Source organism: Schizosaccharomyces pombe, assembly GCF_000002945.2.
Source record: "Schizosaccharomyces pombe strain 972h- genome assembly, chromosome: III".
NCBI lineage: Eukaryota > Fungi > Ascomycota > Schizosaccharomycetes > Schizosaccharomycetales > Schizosaccharomycetaceae > Schizosaccharomyces > Schizosaccharomyces pombe.
This window is the reverse complement of record NC_003421.2, coordinates 1,323,492-1,347,327: the sequence shown is the minus strand read 5'-3', so window position 1 is coordinate 1,347,327 and position 23,836 is coordinate 1,323,492. Positions and strand designations below refer to the sequence as shown.

At 36.2% G+C, this 23,836-nt stretch overlaps 8 protein-coding genes, 17 long non-coding RNA genes and 1 pseudogene; 13 read left to right on the top strand and 13 right to left on the bottom strand.

The window, feature by feature from the left end:
• The first annotated feature begins 52 nt into the window (after nucleotides 1–52).
• pof3 (F-box protein Pof3) lies at nucleotides 53–2,050 on the top strand. The gene has a single exon (NM_001023141.3). The coding sequence runs from the start codon at nucleotides 201–203 to the stop codon at nucleotides 1,932–1,934; it is 1,734 nt and encodes a 577-aa protein (NP_588152.1). The 5' UTR covers nucleotides 53–200; the 3' UTR covers nucleotides 1,935–2,050.
• SPOM_SPNCRNA.7329 lies at nucleotides 255–477 on the bottom strand. Its single transcript, NR_196668.1, has one exon. It is a non-coding gene; the product is annotated as a non-coding RNA (long non-coding RNA).
• Nucleotides 1,089–4,435, bottom strand: rad21 (mitotic cohesin complex non-SMC subunit Rad21). The gene is made up of 2 exons (NM_001023140.3): nucleotides 4,204–4,435; nucleotides 1,089–4,123 (listed from the first exon to the last, which is right to left on the bottom strand). The coding sequence occupies exons 1-2, from the start codon at nucleotides 4,234–4,236 to the stop codon at nucleotides 2,270–2,272; spliced, it is 1,887 nt and encodes a 628-aa protein (NP_588151.1). The 5' UTR covers nucleotides 4,237–4,435; the 3' UTR covers nucleotides 1,089–2,269.
• Nucleotides 2,182–4,303, top strand: SPOM_SPNCRNA.7328. Its single transcript, NR_196667.1, has one exon. It is a non-coding gene; the product is annotated as a non-coding RNA (long non-coding RNA).
• SPOM_SPNCRNA.1187 lies at nucleotides 4,339–5,476 on the bottom strand. The gene has a single exon (NR_150044.1). It is a non-coding gene; the product is annotated as a non-coding RNA, possible alternative UTR (long non-coding RNA).
• Nucleotides 4,544–4,879, top strand: SPOM_SPNCRNA.7327. The gene has a single exon (NR_196666.1). It is a non-coding gene; the product is annotated as a non-coding RNA (long non-coding RNA).
• Nucleotides 5,477–5,535: 59 nt separating the features above from the next.
• SPOM_SPCC338.18 (uncharacterized protein) lies at nucleotides 5,536–6,700 on the top strand. The gene has a single exon (NM_001023139.3). It carries the CDS (start codon nucleotides 5,706–5,708, stop codon nucleotides 6,057–6,059), a length of 354 nt encoding a protein of 117 aa, NP_588150.1. The 5' UTR covers nucleotides 5,536–5,705; the 3' UTR covers nucleotides 6,060–6,700.
• SPOM_SPNCRNA.7326 lies at nucleotides 5,676–6,405 on the bottom strand. The gene has a single exon (NR_196665.1). It is a non-coding gene; the product is annotated as a non-coding RNA (long non-coding RNA).
• Nucleotides 6,567–7,703, bottom strand: SPOM_SPNCRNA.7325. Its single transcript, NR_196664.1, has one exon. It is a non-coding gene; the product is annotated as a non-coding RNA (long non-coding RNA).
• SPOM_SPCC132.05C lies at nucleotides 7,230–8,597 on the top strand (annotated as a pseudogene). One transcript has 1 exon: nucleotides 7,230–8,597. A coding segment is annotated over exon 1 (1,368 nt).
• Nucleotides 7,939–8,336, bottom strand: SPOM_SPNCRNA.7324. Its single transcript, NR_196663.1, has one exon. It is a non-coding gene; the product is annotated as a non-coding RNA (long non-coding RNA).
• SPOM_SPNCRNA.488 lies at nucleotides 9,517–9,890 on the bottom strand. Its single transcript, NR_150869.1, has one exon. It is a non-coding gene; the product is annotated as a non-coding RNA (long non-coding RNA).
• A 1,262-nt stretch (nucleotides 9,891–11,152) lies between these two features.
• Nucleotides 11,153–14,759, top strand: gdh2 (NAD-dependent glutamate dehydrogenase Gdh2). The gene has a single exon (NM_001023138.3). It carries the CDS (start codon nucleotides 11,244–11,246, stop codon nucleotides 14,562–14,564), a length of 3,321 nt encoding a protein of 1,106 aa, NP_588149.1. The 5' UTR covers nucleotides 11,153–11,243; the 3' UTR covers nucleotides 14,565–14,759.
• SPOM_SPNCRNA.7323 lies at nucleotides 13,057–13,285 on the bottom strand. The gene has a single exon (NR_196662.1). It is a non-coding gene; the product is annotated as a non-coding RNA (long non-coding RNA).
• Nucleotides 13,567–13,895, bottom strand: SPOM_SPNCRNA.7322. The gene has a single exon (NR_196661.1). It is a non-coding gene; the product is annotated as a non-coding RNA (long non-coding RNA).
• On the bottom strand, nucleotides 14,741–16,132 carry SPOM_SPCC132.03 (uncharacterized protein). Its single transcript, NM_001355914.2, has 4 exons — nucleotides 16,077–16,132; nucleotides 15,537–16,035; nucleotides 15,119–15,342; nucleotides 14,741–15,052 (listed from the first exon to the last, which is right to left on the bottom strand). Exons 2-4 carry the CDS (start codon nucleotides 15,771–15,773, stop codon nucleotides 14,983–14,985), a joined length of 531 nt encoding a protein of 176 aa, NP_001342915.1. The 5' UTR covers nucleotides 15,774–16,035; nucleotides 16,077–16,132; the 3' UTR covers nucleotides 14,741–14,982.
• On the top strand, nucleotides 14,872–15,079 carry SPOM_SPNCRNA.7321. The gene has a single exon (NR_196660.1). It is a non-coding gene; the product is annotated as a non-coding RNA (long non-coding RNA).
• SPOM_SPNCRNA.7320 lies at nucleotides 15,528–15,768 on the top strand. Its single transcript, NR_196659.1, has one exon. It is a non-coding gene; the product is annotated as a non-coding RNA (long non-coding RNA).
• A 405-nt stretch (nucleotides 16,133–16,537) lies between the features above and the next one.
• On the bottom strand, nucleotides 16,538–18,376 carry hst2 (histone deacetylase, Sirtuin family, NAD-dependent Hst2). Its single transcript, NM_001023136.3, has 3 exons — nucleotides 18,152–18,376; nucleotides 17,718–18,094; nucleotides 16,538–17,650 (listed from the first exon to the last, which is right to left on the bottom strand). The coding sequence occupies exons 1-3, from the start codon at nucleotides 18,228–18,230 to the stop codon at nucleotides 17,108–17,110; spliced, it is 999 nt and encodes a 332-aa protein (NP_588147.1). The 5' UTR covers nucleotides 18,231–18,376; the 3' UTR covers nucleotides 16,538–17,107.
• Nucleotides 16,597–16,927, top strand: SPOM_SPNCRNA.7319. The gene has a single exon (NR_196658.1). It is a non-coding gene; the product is annotated as a non-coding RNA (long non-coding RNA).
• SPOM_SPNCRNA.7318 lies at nucleotides 17,079–17,724 on the top strand. The gene has a single exon (NR_196657.1). It is a non-coding gene; the product is annotated as a non-coding RNA (long non-coding RNA).
• On the top strand, nucleotides 18,150–18,808 carry SPOM_SPNCRNA.7317. The gene has a single exon (NR_196656.1). It is a non-coding gene; the product is annotated as a non-coding RNA (long non-coding RNA).
• Nucleotides 18,809–18,954: 146 nt separating this feature from the next.
• On the top strand, nucleotides 18,955–22,271 carry rqc2 (ribosome quality control complex subunit Rqc2). The gene is made up of 2 exons (NM_001023135.3): nucleotides 18,955–19,152; nucleotides 19,198–22,271. Exons 1-2 carry the CDS (start codon nucleotides 19,021–19,023, stop codon nucleotides 22,129–22,131), a joined length of 3,066 nt encoding a protein of 1,021 aa, NP_588145.2. The 5' UTR covers nucleotides 18,955–19,020; the 3' UTR covers nucleotides 22,132–22,271.
• SPOM_SPNCRNA.7316 lies at nucleotides 19,399–21,919 on the bottom strand. Its single transcript, NR_196655.1, has one exon. It is a non-coding gene; the product is annotated as a non-coding RNA (long non-coding RNA).
• On the bottom strand, nucleotides 22,252–23,501 carry phb2 (prohibitin Phb2). The gene is made up of 4 exons (NM_001023134.3): nucleotides 23,181–23,501; nucleotides 22,707–22,973; nucleotides 22,582–22,650; nucleotides 22,252–22,532 (listed from the first exon to the last, which is right to left on the bottom strand). The coding sequence occupies exons 1-4, from the start codon at nucleotides 23,482–23,484 to the stop codon at nucleotides 22,306–22,308; spliced, it is 867 nt and encodes a 288-aa protein (NP_588144.2). The 5' UTR covers nucleotides 23,485–23,501; the 3' UTR covers nucleotides 22,252–22,305.
• On the top strand, nucleotides 22,409–22,976 carry SPOM_SPNCRNA.7315. Its single transcript, NR_196654.1, has one exon. It is a non-coding gene; the product is annotated as a non-coding RNA (long non-coding RNA).
• Nucleotides 23,502–23,836: the final 335 nt, after the last annotated feature.

Sequence of the window (23,836 nt, the reverse complement as noted above, 5' to 3'; positions counted from 1 at the left end):
GAAATTTGAAGGCGCTAGCTTTAACTATCCTTTAACAATTCTAACTTACTCCATAAAGCTTGCGACTACGAAAGCATAATATATACCTCAAAAAGGATATCGAGGTTCTTAAAATACGGTTCATTGGAAGCTATATGGGAGGTTTATGTTTATGTATAGAAAAAATAAATCGTTGGGTATAGAAATTAAGATTTGGATTCATGAATAACTATCAAGTAAAAGCAATAAAGGAGAAGACCCAGCAATATCTCTCTAAAAGGAAGTTTGAAGATGCATTGACATTCATTACTAAAACCATCGAACAGGAGCCCAATCCTACGATTGACTTGTTTGAACTAAGGGCTCAAGTTTACGAAAAGTCAGGTCAATACTCACAAGCAGAACTTGATGCTAAACGGATGATTCATTTGAATGCAAGAAATGCTAGAGGTTACCTACGCTTGGGAAAACTTTTACAGCTTGACGGCTTTGATAAGAAAGCAGATCAATTGTATACGCAAGGCCTGCGAATGGTGCATAAAATGGATCCCTTGAGACCGGTATTAAAAAAAGTAAGCCAAAGATTGAATGAAAGAATTCTTCGGACCAGGCCGGTACTAGATTTGTTTCGCATTCTTCCCCGAGAAGTCCTATTATGTATTCTACAGCAACTAAATTTCAAAAGTATTGTTCAGTGTATGCAAGTCTGCAAACACTGGAGAGACTGTATTAAGAAAGAACCTAGCTTATTTTGTTGCTTAGACTTTTCATGCGCCTCTCCTCGAAGTGTAAACTCTAGAGATCGAAACGTTATGGCTGTTGCTCGATACTCTGTTTATTCAAAAGACAATATACAGGAAGTAATTGGCTTAGAGAAGCTTGGTATATTAACACCTACCAAAGCCTTACTTCGTTCAGTCAAATCACTTAAAGTCTACAAAACCATTTCACCTCTCCACACTCAGTCAACGGATAAATTGTATACAATTTGGACGCCATTTTCTGAACTTCACTACTTTTATTGTGCTACTCCTATAACATTTTCCATAGCTTCTAAGATTTTATCTTGCTGTAAGAAACTCAAGCAGGTTGAGCTTGTTGACTTAATTCCCGATTTGATATTTGATTCTATGGATTGGGATAAACTCTTTAATGCAGAATCTGTACCGCTGGCTCTTAAATCTTTGACGTTTATCCGAAATCAAAAGTTTCCCTTTCACCATAAAGAACAGCAATTTCTTAAAGACTTGCTGTCTGCCAGTCCATATTTAGAATATCTGGAAGCCTCATATCAGTCAGACCTAGTTGCTGCAATAAAAAAATATAAAATTAATCTCCGATCGTTAATTATCATTGATGAAGGAGTATCGAATACTGTTAAAGATCTAGCATTCCTTCCTCAATCTCTTACCACGTTAATTGTGAAACCCTGCAATCCTGCATCTACAATTTTATGTCCATATTTATTCCCTACAAATGTCCGGATGGAATCACTAATCAACTTAGAGTTATTTCTTTATCTTCGTTTATCTCAAAATGATATCGATAATGTTGTCAAATTTTTGACTTCTTGTTACAAACTAAAAAAGCTGGTTCTACACGATTCGCTAGCATTGGCCCCCCATTTCTTTGAAATATTTGCATCTTTACCGGAACTTGAGCATCTTGAGATTCCTGATAACGTTGCTCTTCAAAATAAGCATGCAATACACATTACTGATTGTTGTCCAAATCTAAAGTATGTGAACTTTTCAAATTCAATATCCCTCGATGGATCGGGATTTATAGCAGTTTTACGAGGACTGAAAGAATTAAAACGTATAGATATTATTAATTGTGATTCTGTTTCTAGAGATGCAATAGATTGGGCGCGCTCCAAAGGTATGCAAGTTACCGTAGCTTCCTCGCTTCCAAATTCTCAACCATTGGGTACAAAAAAGATACGCCTAATATAATATGATCATATTGTCTTTATATATTCAATCCTAGTAAACCCGTATCATCGCATTGAAAGGAAGATTTTTAAGAGATAGATCAATCATTGAGAATAAATTAAAAAGCGCGTAAGCTATTTCTAATCATAACTTTGTGTTGAGCTGATAATATTACATACATCCAACAGTAATATCGTAACTCGGAAAAAGAAAGACATACAACTCGTGATTCCAAAAATAAAATAAAGATAAAAGAAAGCAATGAACAATATTACTGTCATAAAAATCTATTTCGTGTAAGTATTCACACTTATTTATAGATCTAATTGGATTTTGAAAAAATATTAACCGACCTCTCATAGTGATGAAAGTAGCATTCCACGTTTAGCAGTAAGCGTGATTTCGTTCTGAATGGCAACATCCTGCTTGACAGATATAACATCCTTCGTCGCTAAAACGAGGACATCAAAGAAAAGTTGAACAGCTTCCTCTCTATTGCATCCCGCACTAAGAGTTTGGAAGGATACTTTTTCACCTTCAGTATAAGGATCCCACTTATTGCGTAGAGAATCTTTGGCTGTTTGTGAACTAGGAAGGGCCTCAGATACCGAAGAGTCCAATCGTTCGCTTCCCAGCAAATCGGCCTCGTCCAGCATTACGGGAGGAGCGTCAAAAAGTGAATCATCGGCTGATTCCAAGGCAGTAACAGGAAATCCCATTGGCGAACCAAGCTCAGGAGCTTCTCCTTCTGGTTGAACAACGGTTTCTTGTGGTAAAGTAGCGATAGCGGCTTCAGTAATGTTGGCAAGCTCAGCGGCTGCAATTTCTTCAGGGTCCAAGACTTCAGCAGTTTCTTGGTTTTCAGTTGAGGTATCAGTACGTTGGTGCTTGGCAGGCTCGACTTCCTCTGGGCTCTCATTTTTTCTCTTTCTTAGAATTGCCTGTTTGAAATCAGCTTGCAAAAGCTCGTTTACTTTAGGGTTCAGGTTGGAAGAAAATATGGAAGTATTAAATTTACCGTTTCGAGTAAAATTAACGGTGGCATTAAACACGATGGAAGATGTATTCAAGCATAACGGTGAGGTGATGGAAGATGTATCTGCCAATTGTTTTTTCATTTGCTTGGAGGACAATTCAGTAACGGGATCAATAATTGCACGTTGACGACGTACAGTTTTCTGTGGATTGATCTTTTCCTGTTGAGGAGCAGTGGCGCTTTCAACAACCTGACCTTCCTCTACTCCTGCTGCTGCAGGACGAGATGAATCATCTTCCATAATGTCAGAAGGGAGATGAATACTTGATGTTTCAGCTTGTTCATCAGCCTCTATCGCCGGAGCATTAGCACCTTGTTCATCTCCTAAAAGATCATCTAAGCCCAAATCCAGGTTTAAATCATCAACAGGAGCCAACAATTCATCATCCAATGAAGTTCCTCCTATTGGTAGCATGCTTGGCGTACTAAAATGAGTGACTGAACTAGCCGGCGACTTAGTCATTTGAGGCCCAATAATTCCACTTAAATCGGTGGCAGCAGCAGCAGGAGCATCTCTACCTACTTCTATAGAAATTTGGGACTGATTATCAGAGTGCACACTTCTAGGTGTAGCAGCACCGGAATTTGAAATGGGAAGATGAAACTGCATATCATTGCCAACATGTGCGAATGATTCGCCCAAGGAAAACCCTGATTCTACTTGGGCATTTCGTCCAGCCTCAATTGATAGCTGGGAAGATGGAAAAGAAGGAGAGGAAGATATTGGTAAAGAATGTAGTTCAAGAGTGTTCGAAGAACGAGAGGGTGTACGAAGAAGTTGAGACCATTGAAAATCAAATGTACTATCAGGTACCAAAAGATCAAACTCTGTAATTGTCTCAGGAAGAGTGAGATTAGCGCTCTGTGTCACAGCATCTTTACCTTTTAAAGATTGGAGAGCAGTAGCTGGTTCAATCATATCAACCTGACCCGGTTGAAAGGACATTTTCAAACGCATCAACGCTTCCGTACAATCCTCCAATAAATACCTAGCCTTTCTGGAATAAATGCGAACAACACCCAACATTAGTTGTCCTGATAGGCGAAGGGCCATTGGAGCGGTTTCCTCCGTGACAATTGCATGGACGCTTTGCTCAATACTGGTGTGCAAAGTTTGCACTTTGGAAAGTTTCTTTTCCCAGTGAGCTGCCAACCATACCTTGGCCAAAGGACCCTAACGCGAACAGTTAGTCAGACGATTCAAAGACAAATTAGCACTGTTTACGCGCTAAAGAAAACTTATAAACTACATACCTTTTTTGAAAGAATGGCCTCTGAATAGAACATAAGAAGCTTAATATGATTAGGAGAAAAAGATAGAAAGAAATTAAAGAGTAAAGACAAAAAAAAGAGGGGAATCAAAAAAGAACAAAAATAAACAAAAAATTAATAAATATTAAAATGAAAGAAATGCTTTCTTTCGCAAAATTCGCCTCCTCACTACGATATAAGCTGGGTATTTGTAAAAATGAATATACGTGGTGCTGGTTAAATGAGTACGCGCTGCGCGTAAATAAATCCACGTTGCCATGCCGACAATGAATATGATACATAAACAAACTAGTATGTGTAGCAACAAATAGTTAAATAAATGAATAAAAAAAGCTTGTATTGAAGTTAGAAACTGTTGAGCATGATCAAGGGAATATGCTTCCTCGAAGAAGTTGATTTATCTTTGTTATATGCTTGTATGTTTCGGCCTACTAACTGTATTATAAAATGATGCGCTAGATTTACGTTCACATATGTGCATAGAAGGCAACAAAAGGCATTTGAATTATGTTATTCAATTAAAATAGTCATAAGACATAAGGGGATATGTTTTTCAATAAAACGGAAAACTCCGATTACAACCTTGTTTTAACAATCTTGAGTTAAATTTTGACCATCCTTATTTTGGAAGCATTATCCTTCCATTGAATACATTTATCAAATGAATTCCATTCATTAATTGCATCTTCAATGCCATTTTTTCTGTATGATTAAATAGACTCGTAAAAGGATGTTTTCATCCCATTTTAGTAATGTCAAAACACATTACATTAAACGAATATGTAATAGAAATTACCACGACTGAAAATTTATTTTATTTCTATTATATTATTGTCAAAATTAAAAGGTTGATTGTGACTCGTATGCCAGAAGAAGGTTAATGAATAAAAATACTTATAAAAATAAATAAATTTTTTTTTTTTGGGTAGGGTGTTTTTTTTTAACGATAAACCCCATCCAGATAAATTCGATAAACAAGCTAATTTATTTAAAAAATCAAACAAAAAATAGAAAAAGGAATAGACAAGAATTCCATCCATATTCGTCTAGCAAATTCGATTTTTCCATTTCCCAATAGTGGACACTGCGCAAAACAGTTCCCGTATGTTTTAGTGAAGGGGAATTCGAGTTTGACTGTTGGAAGAAGGCAATTCGCTCATAAATCATTTTAATAAATAAAATGAATGTATAGCATTATTTTCGCCTCTGCAGAAGTTTAATGTCATTGTTCATTGTTGGCAATATCCAATGTGGGGGAAGGCGTAAATAAAATGAATACGTATATGTTTCTAACCTTGATTCTTGACTTTTCCCAACAACGGTTCACTGACTTTAAAAGAGAAAAAGTATAAATTACTAAAGCAATTGTTACATTTAAATAGATTGCTAAGGACTATTGTCTAATAATACAACAGTTACCTTTATTAACGTTTATTTTTCTTTTGGAACACATTGAATATTAAACTAAATTGCCACAAAACAAAATGACTGAACAGAATATCGATATCAAAAGAGAATTGAAGGATGAATCTCCAATTGGGCAATCTCCACATCTAGAAAATGATGGTCGTCCTAGTCTTATGTCGCGCTATAGCTACTCGTCTATTGAAGAGGTATCCAAAGAGGGCTATCAATGGTTTAAACATCAAAGTGTATTTCTTAAATTTAGCCTAATTGTACTTTTATTCTCGTTGATGTTTAGTTTGACGTTTGGTTCGTTGCTTGGATTAATTAGCCTTGCTTTGGGCTTTCCTAGTGTGGGATATCGTTATGTGCTTCTGCCCATATTAAATGCATTATTGAACCGTTTAAGACTTAATTCCTCCGGTTTGAAGTAGTACGAAAAGCTTGATTTCTTTGGGTCTCCCGTTTCTGCTTTTTGTGTCCGAATTCAAAATGAATCATCATAAAAAGACAGTGTTCTTGTTTACCTGAAAGCGATGAGTAACTTACCCTGTTGTATCTTAGTTTACGACGATCCTTGTATAACGACTGGAAAATAAAAAAAAAAAGTCAAAAAACTGTGAATATAATAAAAAGTGATTTTTTACTTGTTTAAATTACAGCCTAACCTGTTGCAACCTTTCAATATTCTTTCCATCTTCAAAACTACTTACCCACCCTTACCTACTTGTTTTAACCGTGTCGCCATTTTTTAACTGCCAAAATTACGGGCGAAACTCCAATACCACATATTCCCTTTTATTAATTTATTTAGCAATTATGATTTAATACAAATTATCTTTAAGATCTTCAAGCTCCTTTTGTTACTAAAGTTACGTTTTGCTTGATAGGCCTAAGTGAGTTTATCTTCATCTGATAAGAAGATAGCACTTTATTCTCCAGAGGATTCTGACTATTTCAAAAAATGCACAATTATTAGCAGTGCCTATTACTCTTTGTTATGCCTTTTATATTGAACGAATTATTGAATAATCATGACTATAAATCTAAAATATACCGTATTTGCTGATTTTAATAGTATACTTTTCCCTAGAGACCCAGCTTTTTTAGTTAAACATTAAGACTATAAACAAAAACAGGCTTTTACTAATAGCTCGACGTACATTATTTGGGTTAAGAATTCTTGATGCAGTTAGATGCAGAGATGGTTTTTTTTAAGCCATAAACGTTCATCTTGTAACCCTTGATTGTTTTTTTGATGGATTCTAATGTGCTTGAGTGCGTTATATGTTTAACCATTTTAACATATGAGTGTAGATGGAGGTTGAGCCAATATGTATAAAAATAGACATTTCTGCTGGACTTGAGTTCGACTCCAAAATTCTTTCAACACGTAACTCACATTGCCGCGATTACCTTGTAACCTACAAAAAATACTCAATGCTACATGGTCCTTCAGTTGGCAAAATGTATTGAGAAACCCTACAGTTCCTTTTCTTAAGCAAGCTGCTTAATTGAGCCTGCTACAGAGAGTCGTACCCATACCATACCCATGTACGCTATATCAGCCCACTACATATTAGTGCAACCAATATCATGGATGAAACAACTATGATTTCGCGGATGTTTTAGCACAGCAATTATCACTTAAAATCTATACCCAGATATCCTTTTGTTTTCCAATAGTCGATGATGATTCCTCACATTCAGCAATTATTGAGACGCTGACAAATGGACTTGAGCGTCTGTCAGCCAGTTTTCCGTGGCTAGCTGGTCAGGTTGTTCACGAAAGTTCAGAAGGAAAAAGCTTTAATATATTCAAGATTAAACCGTATGAGAAAACGCCTCCTTTCTTTGTCAAAGATCTTCAGCATGTCCCTTCTATACCCTCCATGGACGCGCTCAGAAAAGCCGATTTTCCTTTCAGTATGCTGAACGAAAGTATTTTCGCACCTCGCAAAACGATTCCAGGAGATCCTGATGAACAAACGTTAGGCTCAGATCCAGTTTTCCTTGTCCAAGCCAGTTTCATCACTGGTGGTCTCGTGCTTACGTTTGTCGGTCAGCACAATGCAATGGATATGACCGGCCAAGGTTAGGTTATCAACCTCTTTTCTAAAGCTTGTTGCAATGAACCATTTACTAGCGATGGTAACCTTCCCCGTTACAACCTTATCCCTTTACTCGAAGACTCTTACGAACCAGGTTCTGAGATGGATCATTTCATTTTGAAGTCACCTCCTTTTTATTCCGAACTTGAAAGCGTTGATAAATCACATCCTCCTCCTCCTAAATGTATTTGGAGTTACTTTTGCTTCGACCATAACTCACTCACCGCTCTTAAAACACTGGCTACAAAAACTCTCCCCTCGTCGTTTGCCTCAGAATATATATCCACCGACGATTCCCTTACCACATTCGTCTGGTAAGCCATTATTCGCTGCTGCATTTCTCGATTGAACCCTACAGCCACATCCACACTTTGTCGTGCTGTTGATGTACGGCAGTACTGCAATATTTCACCAACGTATCCAGGACTAATGCTTAACATGAAGTCACAGAGATGTGTAATTGAAGAGTTGATGAAGGAGCCTTTGGGTGGCCTTGCATCGAAGCTTCGTTCAGCTTTGGATCCAAAAACACGGGCTTATGAATCGAGTGCACTTGCGACTTTAATTCATCGTAGTCCAAATAAAAATCTAATCTCCTTTTGCTCAAACCTTGATCCAAATACCGATATTGCTTTGAGTTCATGGGCTAAGTTGAATAGTTATGAGCTTGAGTTTAACCTAGGATTGGGAAAACCAGAGGCTGTACGGAGACCCCAGTTTATCCCGATAGAGGGCTTGATTTACTTTATGCCGAAAGACTTGGAAGGTGGAATTACAGTTGCTATTTGTTTAAGGGAGGAGGACATGAAGAAATTGAGAATTGATGAAGAGTTCTCTAAGTATGCGAAATACATCGGATAGCTGCAACGTTATTAAAAAACCAGAGGACACGGTGCTATTGGGAAACAATGCGTGATAGTGTGTAAATTTATATTCGGTTGATTTTTTTTTTTAAAGTCATCGTAATGACTCAACTTGACCACAATATCAATTGAGAACTTATAATTACTTTCTTTTATTTTTTGATACAAGTTTTAAGAACTCTTAATAAAATATCAACAACTATTCTATTTTTTGAGTCGATGTCTATGATTAATGCTACTCCCAATCGACTTACTCATTATTAAGAAATATGAGCGTAAAGTAGATATTGAATCATTAAATAATTTTTAGATTTACAGTTTTAAGGAATTTTGATTCTAAAAAATTTCATTTTCCTTTTCTAGTAAACTTCAAGCTTTTCTCCAATCCTTTACATTTGTAAAATTCGAATATTTTTAACATATAGTAACATATCACTATATCAGGATAGTGTATTGTACATTATCATTCATTATTTGATAAATAAAATAGGGGCCATACATAAATGGTAATGAGTAGACAGGTAGGCCAATCAAGATATATAAAGACAATTTCTTTCTTTCTATAAAAAGTAATAGGTATATTAGAAATGAAGTGCTAATGACTATGAAAAGCTGATCGAAATCTAAACAGTACTAACATTGAGGCTCAAATTACGCATGGATGTACCAGTTATTCCTAGATATAAAGTATCACACTTGGAAAAATTAGCGTATTCTAACGTCTTCGTGAATTGTACGCTAGTTCATCTACTAAAAAAATATTGAAATTTAAATCACATATTTCAGAAACTTCTTTTATATTTTAATTCTCTATTGAAAGATTTTAAGAAGAATTATGCGTTTAAACACACTTTTGATTAAGTTCTACAGAATACGTTTGTGTATGCATAAATAGTGTGTGCTAACTTATTAAGGCTAACACTTATCAACGCGAAAATATTTCTCCCACTTCACAACACATCTCTAAAACCCTCAAGCAGCTTCTGATTTTAAAATTCATAATAGCGTATAAAAATGATGAATAATATTTCAACAATTGATAAGTCCTTAATATCACAAACACATTAGAGCCTAAACAAATATTTTAAACTCTTCATCGTCAAATCCTAAAATTTACGGAAATAACGCGTCCAATTGTGAATAACTCATGTTTCACAAAGCTTTACTTGTTCTCAGTTATTAAAAACTTAAAACTCCATTCTTAGCTGGTCTGTGTAGTAAGACTTTAAAGCTGCAAGCCTTTTTTCGTGTATTCAGCATGATTAAGTCACAGAACTCAAAACAATATATGGAGCATTAAACACTATTTAAATTTGCCAAGAAATTCTAGGTTTTGAATTAATGCTACTGTTTATCCCATGTCTAGTAACTCGATGAAAAAAATGTTTGACATTAAAACCCCAGAAACTTTTGGTAGCTATAAGGAAAAAAATTTAATAAGCGGCGTTAAAATTTTTTTCAGTCTCGAAACATCGTGTTGTTATCATGATAAATTGGTTTGTTGACAGCTGTTTTGAATCGTTACTAGATTTACGTACCTGGTTTCATTTTTTTGATTTAAATTTTCTCCTTTTGCATTCTAGCCTTTTGGAAATTTCTGCCACCTTCATTATTTACGCCTTTCAAAATCAGCATCGTGTTTTTATCTTGATTAAATTAAAATGTTTGTCTAAATTTGCTAACTGGCCAAAATATCGCTTAAATGTTTATATTTCGTGATCAAATCTACCCCTAAAGGAGTTGCGCATACTTTTTTTTATCACTAGAATTTAAGATTATGACTCTGGAATTAATTGTTTCGCCGACTGATGTCAGTTGAGTCAATATTTTTTGGATTTTGGCCTAACAATATTTTTGTTCCGCCTAATGAAAGCTGCATCCTACTATGGTTTTAGCGATTTGCACGGCTTGTTTTCTCAGTCAGTTTATTCTCTTACCCCACGTTATCCGTTGGCATCTGATTTTAATTTATTGTAAGAAGAATTCATTTCATTTTTTTTTCATTAATTTGAAATATAAAACGTTGGAGTCTATTACTATGAACAACGTTTATAAATATTCGAGACGAAGGGGCAGCCATCCTTCTTTTTCCTTGACTTTTTTCTTCTAGACGCTGTATGATGCCTCTTTCGTTTTGTCACTTGGCTCTTGTCACCTGTTTTACAAAAATTGTTTGATTGCCCTGCGTATTTAAATCAATTGTTCTTTTAAACCGTTCACAAAGTTGCTGCTTTTTTATAATTAGACGATCTAGTATTTTGTTTTTCCGTTCCATCTTTCTTTTCCTTTACTATATATGTACTGGCTAAAATGCGCATCCATGAGACATAAGTATAGCCGTGCAGTATAACATCAGGTGTACAGTGAAACTTTGCGGACATTTATTTTGTACCAGCCTAGTTTCTTCCGTCTTTGGAATATAATTGGAAAAACATTCGTTAATTTAGGTAGGCCCTTTACCTAAAATCGCATTACGTATCCGTCGGTCAAGCCTGTGAGGTGGAGAGCTCGGGATACAAGGTATATAATTATAAGAAGTTGGTAGTATTTTTTGTGATCTCACTTCCTCAATCTTTATAGAAATTTACTGCCAACCTCCTATTTTGGCTTTCTTGTCAAAGAGACAAGATTCAGATTGTTCAAGATGTATCTAACTAAACAGATACCGCATTATAGTCGTATTCATACGACCCAGTTATTGACGGTGGTAAATCACCGCACAATTCCTTTTAAAATTAGAGGATCCTTCTCCAATTGTAGAAGATATAGTAATTTTGCTACTGTTCCTTTACTGGAAAGACCTTTTAAGAACAAGTCAAAACATAACACTGCTCGTGCATCTCGCCCATTCTCTACGCAAAAGATGCTTCTTACCAAAAGTCATCCTCCTAATATGTATAAGGATTCGGTATTTTTTGGTTACAGACCCATTGTCTTTTCTGGGAAGCAAGACCAGAAGAGCAAAGTCATCCAATGTTTACGTACGGAGCGTAAAACGATACCCGATGATTTGGTTGAGGACGAGGTGGATCGTTTTTACAACAAGCTAGGCCTTGATGATTATTACTTTCAAATGGAGCCAGTTTCGATTATTGCGGACCACATCGAGATCATTTATGCTGCGAAAATTGCCGCGCATGCTTCACATGCGAAAGAGGAATTGAACATTCACGTAAAGAATGAAAATGAAGACCTCGCTATTTACTTAGATAGTTCTCCAGTTACTCAGCCCGAACTTGACCAATCTAGCGCTGTCGAAGAAAGCATCTCTACACGGTACTTGGATCCATTCAAATTGACAGATCCAACTGCATATCGAGTGGAATCTTTTACCTCAGTCACAAACATCGATCGCACCAGTACTGAAAATTCCAATATCTACACTTATTTCGTTACCAAATGTGATTTTGTTGATAATCCAAAAAAAGATGCTTCTCCCGATGTACCTACTGATATTGCTTCTGTTTCTGATAAAACATTTTTGGAAAAGGCATCAGACAACACGATTGAGATGTATCAAGACGTAATGAATTCTGTTCTTACAAGGTTTGGCCCTGTTGTCCGCCTTTTTGATTATCAAGGACGTTCCGAGATCCGTTTGGTCGTAGGTTACCGTCGTGGATCTATTTTCCAGTATTTCCCTTCTTTGTCCAAGTTATTTCGTTATTATGGACTGCATTCCACTCGTACATACGTTGAACAGTTTAGCAATGGTGTAACAATTATCAGCTATAACTTTAAACCTGAGCTTTTTAAGAATGCTGCTGTTACTTCTATCAACGAACTCTTTTCTCAAATTACCAGAGAAGCCTCTTTACTTTACTGCTTGCCCTCCACAGATTTCCAGCCATTATTCGTTTCTGAAAAATTGTCCATTCAAGAAGTTACTTATGCACATTGTGTCCGCATCTTTTGCGAGCACGTGATGAACAAGCTCGGTCCTGAATATTCTAGTTTGTCAGCAATTTTAGATCATTCAAACAATATCCATGCTGAAATCCTTGAAACTATTAAACGCCGTTTGTCAACATTAGCCTTTACCCGAACAAAGATTCACGATACCATTATGCAGTATCCAGGACTGGTCCACACTTTGTTTGAGCAATTTTACCTTGAACATGCCATAAACCATAATTCGACACCTCATTTACATCGTGCGAAATCTGCAACATCACTTGCTGATGAAGCCAGTACATATTCTATAACTCCTATGTCTGCTACTGCACTTATGGACCTGATTCAGAAAACTTGTACGAATGAAGAAGACGTATCTGTCATGGAAATGTTTGTTAAATTTAACACACATCTTTTGAAAACGAACTTTTTCCAAACCACAAAAGTTGCGTTAAGTTTTAGATTTGATCCCTCGTTTTTGGATTCTACACAATACAAAGATCCCTTATATGCTATGATTATGTCTATTGGAAACGAATTCCGTGGTTTTCACCTTCGTTTCAGAGATGTTGCTAGAGGTGGCATTCGCCTTATCAAGTCTGCTAACCCAGAAGCATTTGGCTTGAATGCTAGAGGGTTGTTTGATGAGAATTATAATCTAGCTAAGACTCAAATGCTAAAAAACAAGGACATCCCAGAAGGCGGCGCCAAAGGTGTGATTCTGCTAGGAAAAGATTGTCAAGATAAGCCCGAATTGGCTTTTATGAAATACATCGATAGTATCATTGACTTGCTTATTGTCAATAAAAGTCAACCGCTCGTTGATAAATTGGGTAAGCCTGAAATTCTGTTTATGGGGCCTGATGAAAACACTGCTGATTTGGTTAACTGGGCGACCATTCACGCACATAGACGTAACGCGCCTTGGTGGAAATCATTTTTCACCGGCAAGAAGCCTACCATGGGTGGAATTCCCCACGATAAATATGGTATGACATCGCTTTCTGTTCGCTGTTACGTCGAGGGAATTTACAAAAAACTTAATATCACCGATCCCTCTAAACTCACCAAAGTTCAAACGGGTGGTCCAGACGGTGATCTTGGTTCCAATGAGATCAAACTTTCTAACGAAAAGTATATTGCAGTTATAGATGGCAGTGGTGTCCTCTACGATCCCGCTGGTCTTGATCGAACTGAATTACTTCGTTTAGCCGATGAGCGTAAGACGATTGATCATTTTGATGCTGGCAAACTTAGCCCCGAAGGGTATAGAGTTCTTGTTAAAGACACTAATCTAAAGCTTCCGAACGGTGAAATTGTCCGAAATGGAACCATATTCCGTAACACCGCTCATCTTCGTTACAAAGCCGATACTTTTGTTCCTTGCGGTGGGCGTCCAAATGCAATTAACATTAATAACGTTGAACAACTCATTGACGATCATGGTAGACCAGCATTTAAGTATCTTGTAGAGGGAGCTAACCTATTTATAACTCAGGATGCGAAGTCAGTTTTGGAAAAAGCTGGCGTAATTGTCATTCGTGATGCTTCGGCCAACAAAGGTGGAGTAACATCTAGTTCACTTGAAGTGTTGGCGTCTCTTTCGTTTGACGATGCTTCTTTTAAGGAAAATATGTGCGTCCATGATGGAAAGGTTCCAACTTTTTATGCAGATTACGTGAATGAAGTTAAGAGAATTATTCAAAGAAACGCCAACCTCGAATTTGAAGCTATATGGAAGGGTCACTCGGAGAATAAGATTCCATACACTTCTCTTAGCAACCATCTCTCCACAGAGATTGTCAAACTTGATCACGATATTTACAACTATGAGAAACTGTGGGCGGATGTCGGTTTCAGAAATGCTGTATTAAGAGCATCTATTCCCAAGACTCTGCAAGCTAAAATTGGCCTTGAAAAAATGCTTGAACGTATTCCTGAGTCTTATTTGCGTGCAATCTTTTCAACATACTTGGCAAGTCGATTCGTTTATCAGCACGTAGTATCGAGCGATCCCTTTGCATTCTTCGACTACATATCCACAGAAATGAAAATGCTGAAGGACGCTTAATTTTTCGAAATGACATGATGAAACATGCATTTATGTGAAGACTATGATCTCACGACTTCCTATTAAAAATAGAAATAAAAAAATAAAAAAATATATAAGTTATGCACATACAAATCTGATTGAGGCCCTCCCGCTTCAATTAAACTATCACTTAAAGCTCAGTCATTTAACGACAATTTACTGTTCAATAGTTTAAAATCTTATTCATTTTTCAACCAAAACTATAAATTGAGATAAATGTATATAAACTAGGTACTGGGAACACAGTAACAAAATCATTTTACCAACAATAAACCTTTCAGGCATTCAAAGGAAACGTGCCATTGTCATATAAAAGAAAAATCATCCAAATACTTTATATTCTCACAACGCAAGTGGCATTTACAATGCGAAGTTGAAAAGAAAAATGAATTCCCTACTAGAAATGGAAAGGGGATTGTAGAGGTGCATTTTCTATAATTGGAGAATCCCGTTGAACGTCGGTTAGACTAAAATGTTAATACAGATGGAAATTTTACTACATTGAACCTCTCATATATGATATGTTTACGTACAAAGATAGATTGGTGTCAATTTCCAATTTTCTCATAGTTCTTCTTTTCTTATTTTTTGCAAGTAGCTCCAACAACTTCTTTTTCATTTTTTTCTCGGAAATGCTCCAACCCATCTTTAATAATGTATTGTGCACAGATCGTAGAACTGGCTCAGGAGGGGCCCATAAACATATAGGGCCCATGGGAGTACAGGTTATGGGTTTTTGAAGTTCATTCTCATAGCACTAACAGAAATAGTTGATTAGTAAATTGGGTTATTTTGTAATGTTTTTGCATAACGAAGGGATCTTTGTAAATCGAATTGAGAGATTTAACATGTTTTCACCTCAAAATTCGCCACTTTTAATTGTGCAAAAAAGGAGGGATGCAGCCAAGTTTGCTTCTCCTTCCTTAATTCTTTTCAGCATCTTTGTCATACCATTAGCAAAATGGATTCTTGTTGTTCTGACCAGTCGTCTAAGTTCAAATCATCTATTGATTCAATGCAATCTTTTTTCAATCCTACGCCATTTGAAACGTGTGAGTCATTTTCCTTAAAGACAAAATTTAATGGTGTCTTAGGAGGCATGCTTCCATTTAAACAACGAAACGGCATTGTGTCGTAAGCATCAGTCAAATCCTCAGGACCGGTGATCCTCAATCGCTTGGGGTTCATTGTTATAATGTGTAAATTTCCAATTCTTTTGTTCAGAGGATCCTCAACGAAAGGAATCAAGATAAAGATTACAAATGAACTTTTATTAACTACTGTAAAAAAGTGAGTAGTTCTTAAAATGATAAGAATTGATCAATTGCAACGATAACACGATTTATCATTCCCTTTTATTTTTAAATTCTTTCCAGACCGCTTAACACGCCTGTATAAAAAGATGGCAAAACAAAGAAATTGAGACCTAAGATCCCTATTGACGTCAAATCTAAAAACGTTAATTATAAATCATATATCTGGCTTTCGAACAATTATTTATTTGCTAAGCATTCATATAGATCAAATTCATGAATCTTGTATAGCTAGGTAGAAGGAAGCGTTAGAATCGGTAAATTCTTAGCAAACCGAACAGGAGGTGACAGCCATGTAGTCAGTAATTCGTACAACTCATAAGTTACCCAAAGGTACATAGATATATGCAGATAAAATAGATATAAATTTAATAATTGTTCTAAAATTAACTGATAATTGTTCAAGCGCTTAGATACTTGTTTTCTGTAATATGAATTATGTCTTTACATCTCTAGTTCATTTTATGAACAATAATGACCACAAGAACAAAATTCAAATCAGAACTGGTTATGATGATGGACTAACTGGTTTATACACCGTCCCCTGTTACAATATACAATTCGTAGAAAACGCTTTAGTTTTTCAAAGGAAGCATTATTCTTGAATGAAACTACAAAAAGAACAATTTGATTAATTATTCCTATTTCCAATTCTTGGATAATTCAAAGTTTTATTAAATGAAAATGAATAATCTCCCATTTCAGAACTATATGTTCCAAACTGAACAGAAAAAAGGTTTCGACAAAGATTGTATTAGATTACAGTGCAGTAAATTTGAAACCATTATCAATTATTCTAGCGCAACTTTCTCATAACCCAAATTGCGTATATAGATGGACGCCAATTTTAAAAAAAATGCAAGTTATTTTCACGAAAATGCGAGGGCATCTTCATGAGTTTGATCGAGATCGTATACAGAACCCCCTTTTTGTTATCCTTTTCGCATTAGTTTAACCCAGCATACAACTCATAAAGAGAGCAATATGATTCATGGTTAAGAGGCAATCAAAAGGACGCCTGGAAGGAAATATTATAAAATTGCTGAAATAAAAAAAAGTATTTAAACTTGTTTAAAAGAAAACGAATCGTATGTGTAGATTCAAATATTCATCAAACCGAATCGTGAATTTCCGTTTTCTTAGTATAATAAATATAGGGATCTCCTAGTTTTAATCATGACAATATAGAAAATTTCCCGAATAACTGAACTATTCATCATCAGAAACTAACAGCGTCACCTCGTCTTTTTTCTTCTCCTCTATTTTAGTGAAAGGATTGACCGAGTTATCGTCTTTCTTTTGTTCAGAGGCATTCTTTTCTATTGTAGAGTCAACAGAAAGTAAAGATATTTCTTCTGTCAGCGTTTCAACACTCGTATCAATCAACTTTTCCAATTCATCAGACCATCCTAATAGTTTACATAACGCACGTACTTGGGAATCACAATCCCCCAATATCATGATATCCTTTTTTCTCTCCCCAAAGTCGCCAGCTGGTTCTCGATTAATCAAAACTCGTTGACATTTATTTGGCACTATTTCAGGCAAATCCGCGAATGGATGAACAAGTAAACTTGTTCCAATTACCAGTGCCATATCACAGACTTTTGTGTCCTTTTCCATGTGCTCGAAGAAACGCATTGGTAATCCCTCGCCATAAAACACAATCATTGGTTTGATGAGACCTTTGCAACTGTTGCATTTAGGGACCTGTTTTTGCATAATACATGCTCTAACATACTCCGTTTCCGCCTTTGTTTTCCGTCAGTAAAACCAATTTCTGCTTTTTCACTTTAACTTTTTCAAAAACAATCCTTACCATTTCGTAACATTCAATACAGCGGCTGTATTGGAAAGAGCCATGTGCTTCAATCAGAGCTTTGTCAGGCACACCTGCCAAACGCTCCAAGGTATCAATATTTTGGGTATAACATTTTTGTAGTAACCTTTTATCATGTAAAAGGCGTATAAAATAATGAGTATAAGTTGGTCTATACTTTTCAGGCATCAATTCGTGAGCCAATTCGTAGAATGGACGCGGATTTTTTCGAAAATAAGATAGATCAAAAACAGCTTCTGCGTAAGGAAGATTAAATCTTTGTAAATTATTGTAAATTCCAGTCTCAGGGCTTCGAAAATCAGGGATTCCTGCTGCAGTGCTGATCCCTGCACCAACCATAACACATATTTTCTTTACTATTTTCGATAAAATCGCATTAGTATGGTCAAGGAAAGAAAATTAAAAGTCATTACCTTTTCCTTCTTTGATTAAGGATGCAACTTTCTCTAAATGCTTGGAAGAGTCGACGTGTTTAACAGTGTTTTTCACCATTGTCGAATTTCTGAGAACAACCAAAGCAAGCCAATAATCGATTTACCTTAAAAATCCCAACTCAAACTCTTTCAAAAATTGGATCACTTAAAATTCTCAGATATGAACAAATCAATATGTTAATGCACAAAGTTTGTGGGTACGCCAAATTTCCATTATTATTTACTCGTTGAAAATATCAAACGCCATTACCGATGCTCCATTAAACTGCATTATACTGTTTAAAAGGCTATTGTATTCGACTTTAGTACTCGTTATTTGGTAAACATTTAGAGCCATCTTTTTCAATTAAGAGTTTCTGGATGTCGTTGAAAAAATGAGATACGGGGTAATCAGAAATTATGATTAATCAACTTTCGGCTCACTTGATTAGATTCAGCAACGATAACTCTTGACTTTCTGGTTTTACTTATTGGGTTGGTCACACCAGTTTGACATATTAGGTGTCAAAGTTTTTTATAAGTTTATCATTAGTTAACTATTTTTTATCTTTATAATCAGTGTCATGTACGACTATAAATGTACGATTAAAGAATCATCGTCGGGAAAGAAATAATGAATTTGAGAGAACAATCCAAATTTGCGCTAAGAATTTTAATGCTGCTAATGTACACCGTTTTATGGTGCAATGGTGTGCTATAATTTTCCTTATTACATATTGCGGATATCATTGCGCTTTGTTAGTGCTTCAGTTTCACTTACGTTATACACATGTTTACATTCTAACTAGAGCCTATACTTCATTTTGTTGTAACGCAGAAATTCATTTAGATAGGTGTTATAGACGTAAATGAAGCAAAGATTTTCCGCTTTAGATATTGCTGCGATTGCTGCGGAATTACGAGAACAAGTGGTTGGGTGTCGCTTGAATAACTTTTATGATCTAAATGCGCGTACCTTCTTGTTGAAGTTTGGTAAACAAGTATGTGTAGAAAGTAATAAATATTTTTTTACTAACCCGTTAAAGGATGCAAAATATTCTATTGTTATTGAAAGTGGGTTTCGTGCTCATTTAACAAAATTTGATCGAGAAAATGCCCCTTTGTCTGGGTTTGTAACGAAGCTACGAAAACATATAAAATCTAGAAGGTTAACTGGTGTCTCTCAGTTGGGTACTGATCGAGTACTCGTTTTCACATTTGGAGGTGGTGCGAATGATCAAGACCCCGATTGGACGTACTATCTGGTTTGTGAATTTTTCGCTGCTGGAAATGTTTTACTATTAGACGGCCATTACAAGATTCTGTCTCTTTTACGAGTGGTCACCTTCGATAAAGACCAAGTTTATGCCGTAGGGCAAAAGTACAATTTAGACAAAAATAATCTCGTTAATGACAATAAATCTCAGTCTACTATTCCTCATATGACAGCTGAACGATTAAATATCCTTTTGGATGAAATAAGCACTGCTTATGCTTCTCCTACTTCTATTAACGAACCTTTACCTGACCAACAACTATCCTCTTCTACAAAGCCGATTAAAGTACCCAAACCAGTTTCTCTTAGAAAAGCATTGACTATAAGATTAGGTGAATATGGTAATGCACTTATAGAGCACTGTCTTCGGCGTTCAAAATTAGATCCACTATTCCCTGCTTGCCAGCTCTGTGCAGACGAAACCAAGAAAAACGATTTATTAGCTGCTTTTCAAGAAGCCGACTCCATATTAGCTGCAGTTAATAAGCCCCCAGTAAAGGGTTATATATTTTCACTGGAGCAAGCACTAACAAATGCTGCTGATCCTCAACACCCTGAAGAATGTACTACATTATACGAAGATTTTCACCCTTTTCAGCCTTTACAGCTCGTTCAGGCAAACAGAAAGTGCATGGAGTTTCCAACCTATAACGAATGCGTTGACGAGTTTTTCTCTTCTATCGAAGCACAAAAGCTAAAAAAACGAGCACATGATCGCCTAGCGACAGCTGAGCGAAGGCTTGAATCGGCTAAAGAGGATCAAGCACGAAAACTTCAAAGTTTACAAGATGCCCAAGCTACTTGTGCGTTGAGGGCTCAGGCAATTGAGATGAACCCTGAACTTGTTGAGGCTATTATCTCATACATTAACTCTCTGTTGAACCAAGGAATGGATTGGTTAGATATTGAAAAGTTAATTCAATCTCAAAAAAGAAGAAGTCCGGTAGCTGCTGCTATTCAAATTCCCCTTAAACTTATAAAAAACGCCGTTACCGTTTTTCTTCCTAATCCAGAGTCTGTAGATAATTCTGATGAAAGTTCAGAAACCAGCGATGATGATTTGGATGATTCTGATGATGATAATAAAGTGAAGGAAGGAAAAGTTTCGTCAAAGTTTATTGCCGTTGAATTGGATTTATCTCTTGGCGCCTTTGCAAATGCGCGTAAACAGTATGAATTACGTCGAGAAGCTTTAATTAAAGAAACAAAGACTGCGGAGGCAGCCTCAAAAGCCCTGAAAAGCACCCAACGCAAGATTGAACAGGATTTGAAGCGCTCTACTACTGCAGATACACAACGTATTCTCCTTGGTAGAAAGACATTCTTTTTTGAAAAGTTTCATTGGTTTATTTCTTCGGAAGGTTATCTAGTTCTGGGAGGCCGTGATGCCCAGCAAAATGAATTACTTTTCCAAAAGTATTGCAACACAGGTGATATCTTTGTTTGTGCAGATTTGCCAAAGTCTTCGATAATTATTGTAAAAAACAAAAATCCTCATGATCCTATTCCCCCTAATACTCTACAACAAGCTGGATCCTTGGCTTTGGCTTCATCTAAAGCATGGGATTCAAAGACCGTAATCAGTGCATGGTGGGTTCGAATTGATGAGGTATCGAAACTTGCTCCAACAGGTGAAATTCTTCCAACAGGAAGTTTTGCTATTCGGGCCAAAAAAAACTATTTACCTCCTACTGTCCTCATTATGGGATATGGAATATTATGGCAGTTAGATGAAAAAAGTTCTGAGCGTCGCAAAGCTAGAAGGTTAGAAATGGAGGTTGTTGAAACTCAAGGAAAGGTGTCGGAACTTAAAATGGAAGGTACTTCGGTAACTTCTGAAGATAACATTCAAGATGTTGTGTCTGAAGTCAGTTACAATGAGGACACCAACAATCAAAGTACTCCTGATACCACTGGTTCAGACATCCATATTGTCAGCGAAAAGCGTGGTAAAAAAGGTTCTAAAGTTATAACAGCTAAGAAAGTATCTGCCAAAGAAAGGCGTGAAGCACGTCGCGCTAGAAGGCAAACTGCTTTGGAGGAATCTCTTAAAGCACCTATTTCAATAGAGGATGCTACAGACCCACAAACTATTTTGGCAATTTTAAAACAAAAAAAGGCTAAGAAGAAGCATGCGGCTCGAGAAATGGAAATTTCGTCTCAAATTCCTTCTAATGATTCATCAAACGTTCAAACACCCACTGCCGAATCAGAGATTGAAGAAGATGGCGTCTCCGAGCCCATTAGTGCAGAAGTAATTGAAGACCAAAGTCGTAACAGTGAAGCTGAGAATGAAAAAGGTTTGTCTACTGAACAGAGAGACGAAAAAAAGCATGCGAAGGTTGAAAGTTTTCAAAGACAAGAGATGCCGAGGAGTTTATTCGAAGAAATATTTTTTGCAATTGATTCTTTAACCCCTAATCCTCAACAGCAGGATACTGTGATAAACGCTGTTCCGACATTTGCCCCATACAATGCTATGACTAAATTTAACCAGAAGGTAAAAGTCATGCCTGGAACTGGAAAAGTTGGGAAAGCGGCAAGGGAATCAATCGCCTACTTCATGAAAAAACTTCCCAAGTCATCAAAAGAAGCTGCTTATCTTGAAAACCTTAAAGACGGTGAAATTGTTGCTCCTATAAGTGTGAGTCGTTTAAAGATGGTTTTTGGATCTAGCGGTAATACCAAAAAGTCAAAGAAATGAAAATATTTATTTGAGATTAATAGTTGGAGCTACTTCACTGTTTGATTTTGTTTTTGTTTTTGTTTTTTTAAACAGAAATTGAAGAAATCAGCGAATATTATGGTTTTCAAAGAGAATTTTGTATCAAAAAGTTAAATTTGTTTATTAATAAAATGACAATTCCTACATTAGACTTCATTTAATATCATCTAAAAGTAATGTGCTGGCATTAAGCATGACCTTGTTATTGCTCTTTGAAAGAATGTTTGCAATTTCACGAGCAGTTTCAAGCTTTCTTAACTCGATGAAACCAGGCTTATTTTTAATAGCTTCACCAATTAGTTGCGCTGCTCTACCTTCACCTTGAGCACGAACAATAAAGCCCTGTTTTTCCATTCGAGCACGATCGACATAGAAAGTAGCTAAAAAATTATTGTTAATATTGAATTTGTACGAAGAGCTGAACCATACCTCTTTGAGCATCTTGCTGGGCAATTTGCTTGGCCTCTACAGCGGCTGTAAATTCAGGAGAGAATTGAACTATTGGATGCAGTTAGTATTTTAAGGTACAAACGCTTGACTAATGTTAGTCATACCATGAGTAAGTGAGACATCATCAAGCAAAATATTGAATCGGGCTGCTCTCTTCATTAAATTCTCGCGAACCAACCTAGATACACGTTCACGCTGGGTGATCAACTGGCTTGCATTAAATTGAGCTACAACGCTTTTTAAGACTTCATTAACAATAGAGGGCAAAACACGTTCATCATAATCACCACCTAAAGTACGATAAATTTTTGGCAAAGCATGAACATCGGGACGAGACAAAACACGACAATTAATGTTCACCATTTGTAAATCTAAAGAAAAATGGTTAACATATTTCTAGTAATACAACCAACAAAAACCCCTCAAAGCTTAGCTATTCGAGAAGAGTAGAATCCATAAACACAATTCATCACTTTGCAACTAAAAGCTTAATTCACAGTAGGTATAAAAACCAAATGAATGTTTCTTACAGTCACCTTTAGTTATGTACGCTCAACGTTTTAATTCTTGTAACCTACCTTTCGTTCCGGTTAGAGAAGATATATTTCGTGGTTTAGCACGAACATCGTAATCAATGGCCGTTTCGATCCAAGGAATCAAGAAGTGGGTTCCTTCAGGATATATAAGGTTTTTAATTCCTCCAATCCTGCTATACTTAATAGCTCGGTGACCACCATCAACGTTAAAAAGAGAAGTCTGCACAGCAAATCCTGCAAGGCCAAGAGCTAACAACAAACCAGTTCCTGTAAAAGCATATTTTCCTTTAGGAAGTCCCCGCTTCATCAAATCATTCATCTGCTGGAACGGTCTTTGACGATTCATACTGAAAAGCTGTATACGGGAAAGAAAGACTTGTAAAATGAATACGTATAAGTAAGCATTTAAAATGGCACTTCAGTATACCTTATCCATTTTATCGTATTGTATCATAGTACGGTATTTGAGTTGGATTAATGTTGTTTTATATGCAAAAAAAAAACAAATAACTCGATAGTTTTTTTCATAATTTTCTTTTATTTTATTGATATTATAATATAAAATTAGCAGGAATTGAATACTGCTATTTTTATCGCTTTGTAGTGTGCAGCCTTGATAGAAAATGTGAGGTGCGTCGTTTTATTTCGCGAACAAGTTGAAACTTACTAAACTTCATTCATTATATGATTTATATTTT

Excerpts from the sequence above, each read along its gene's own strand:
- phb2 (NM_001023134.3), bottom strand. The coding sequence starts at position 23,484 with ATGAATCGTCAAAGACCGTTCCAGCAGATGAATGATTTGATGAAGCGG. Across the intron at positions 22,974-23,180 it reads TTCTCTAACCGGAACGAAAG|ATTTACAAATGGTGAACATT; the intron begins GTAGGTTACAAG and ends ATTTTTCTTTAG. Across the intron at positions 22,651-22,706 it reads TGATGTCTCACTTACTCATG|TTCAATTCTCTCCTGAATTT; the intron begins GTATGACTAACA and ends TGCATCCAATAG.
- gdh2 (NM_001023138.3), top strand. The coding sequence starts at position 11,244 with ATGTATCTAACTAAACAGATACCGCATTATAGTCGTATTCATACGACC.
- hst2 (NM_001023136.3), bottom strand. The coding sequence starts at position 18,230 with ATGGTGAAAAACACTGTTAAACACGTCGACTCTTCCAAGCATTTAGAG. Across the intron at positions 18,095-18,151 it reads CTTAATCAAAGAAGGAAAAG|TAAAGAAAATATGTGTTATG; the intron begins GTAATGACTTTT and ends TATCGAAAATAG. Across the intron at positions 17,651-17,717 it reads GTATTGAATGTTACGAAATG|GCGGAAACGGAGTATGTTAG; the intron begins GTAAGGATTGTT and ends CGGAAAACAAAG.
- rad21 (NM_001023140.3), bottom strand. The coding sequence starts at position 4,236 with ATGTTCTATTCAGAGGCCATTCTTTCAAAAAAG. Across the intron at positions 4,124-4,203 it reads AGGCCATTCTTTCAAAAAAG|GGTCCTTTGGCCAAGGTATG; the intron begins GTATGTAGTTTA and ends TGTTCGCGTTAG.
- SPOM_SPCC338.18 (NM_001023139.3), top strand. The coding sequence starts at position 5,706 with ATGACTGAACAGAATATCGATATCAAAAGAGAATTGAAGGATGAATCT.
- rqc2 (NM_001023135.3), top strand. The coding sequence starts at position 19,021 with ATGAAGCAAAGATTTTCCGCTTTAGATATTGCTGCGATTGCTGCGGAA. Across the intron at positions 19,153-19,197 it reads TGTTGAAGTTTGGTAAACAA|GATGCAAAATATTCTATTGT; the intron begins GTATGTGTAGAA and ends AACCCGTTAAAG.
- pof3 (NM_001023141.3), top strand. The coding sequence starts at position 201 with ATGAATAACTATCAAGTAAAAGCAATAAAGGAGAAGACCCAGCAATAT.
- SPOM_SPCC132.03 (NM_001355914.2), bottom strand. The coding sequence starts at position 15,773 with ATGAACCCCAAGCGATTGAGGATCACCGGTCCTGAGGATTTGACTGAT. Across the intron at positions 15,343-15,536 it reads AAGAATCCATTTTGCTAATG|TGCTATGAGAATGAACTTCA; the intron begins GTATGACAAAGA and ends TATTTCTGTTAG. Across the intron at positions 15,053-15,118 it reads ATTGACACCAATCTATCTTT|TCTAACCGACGTTCAACGGG; the intron begins GTACGTAAACAT and ends TTAACATTTTAG.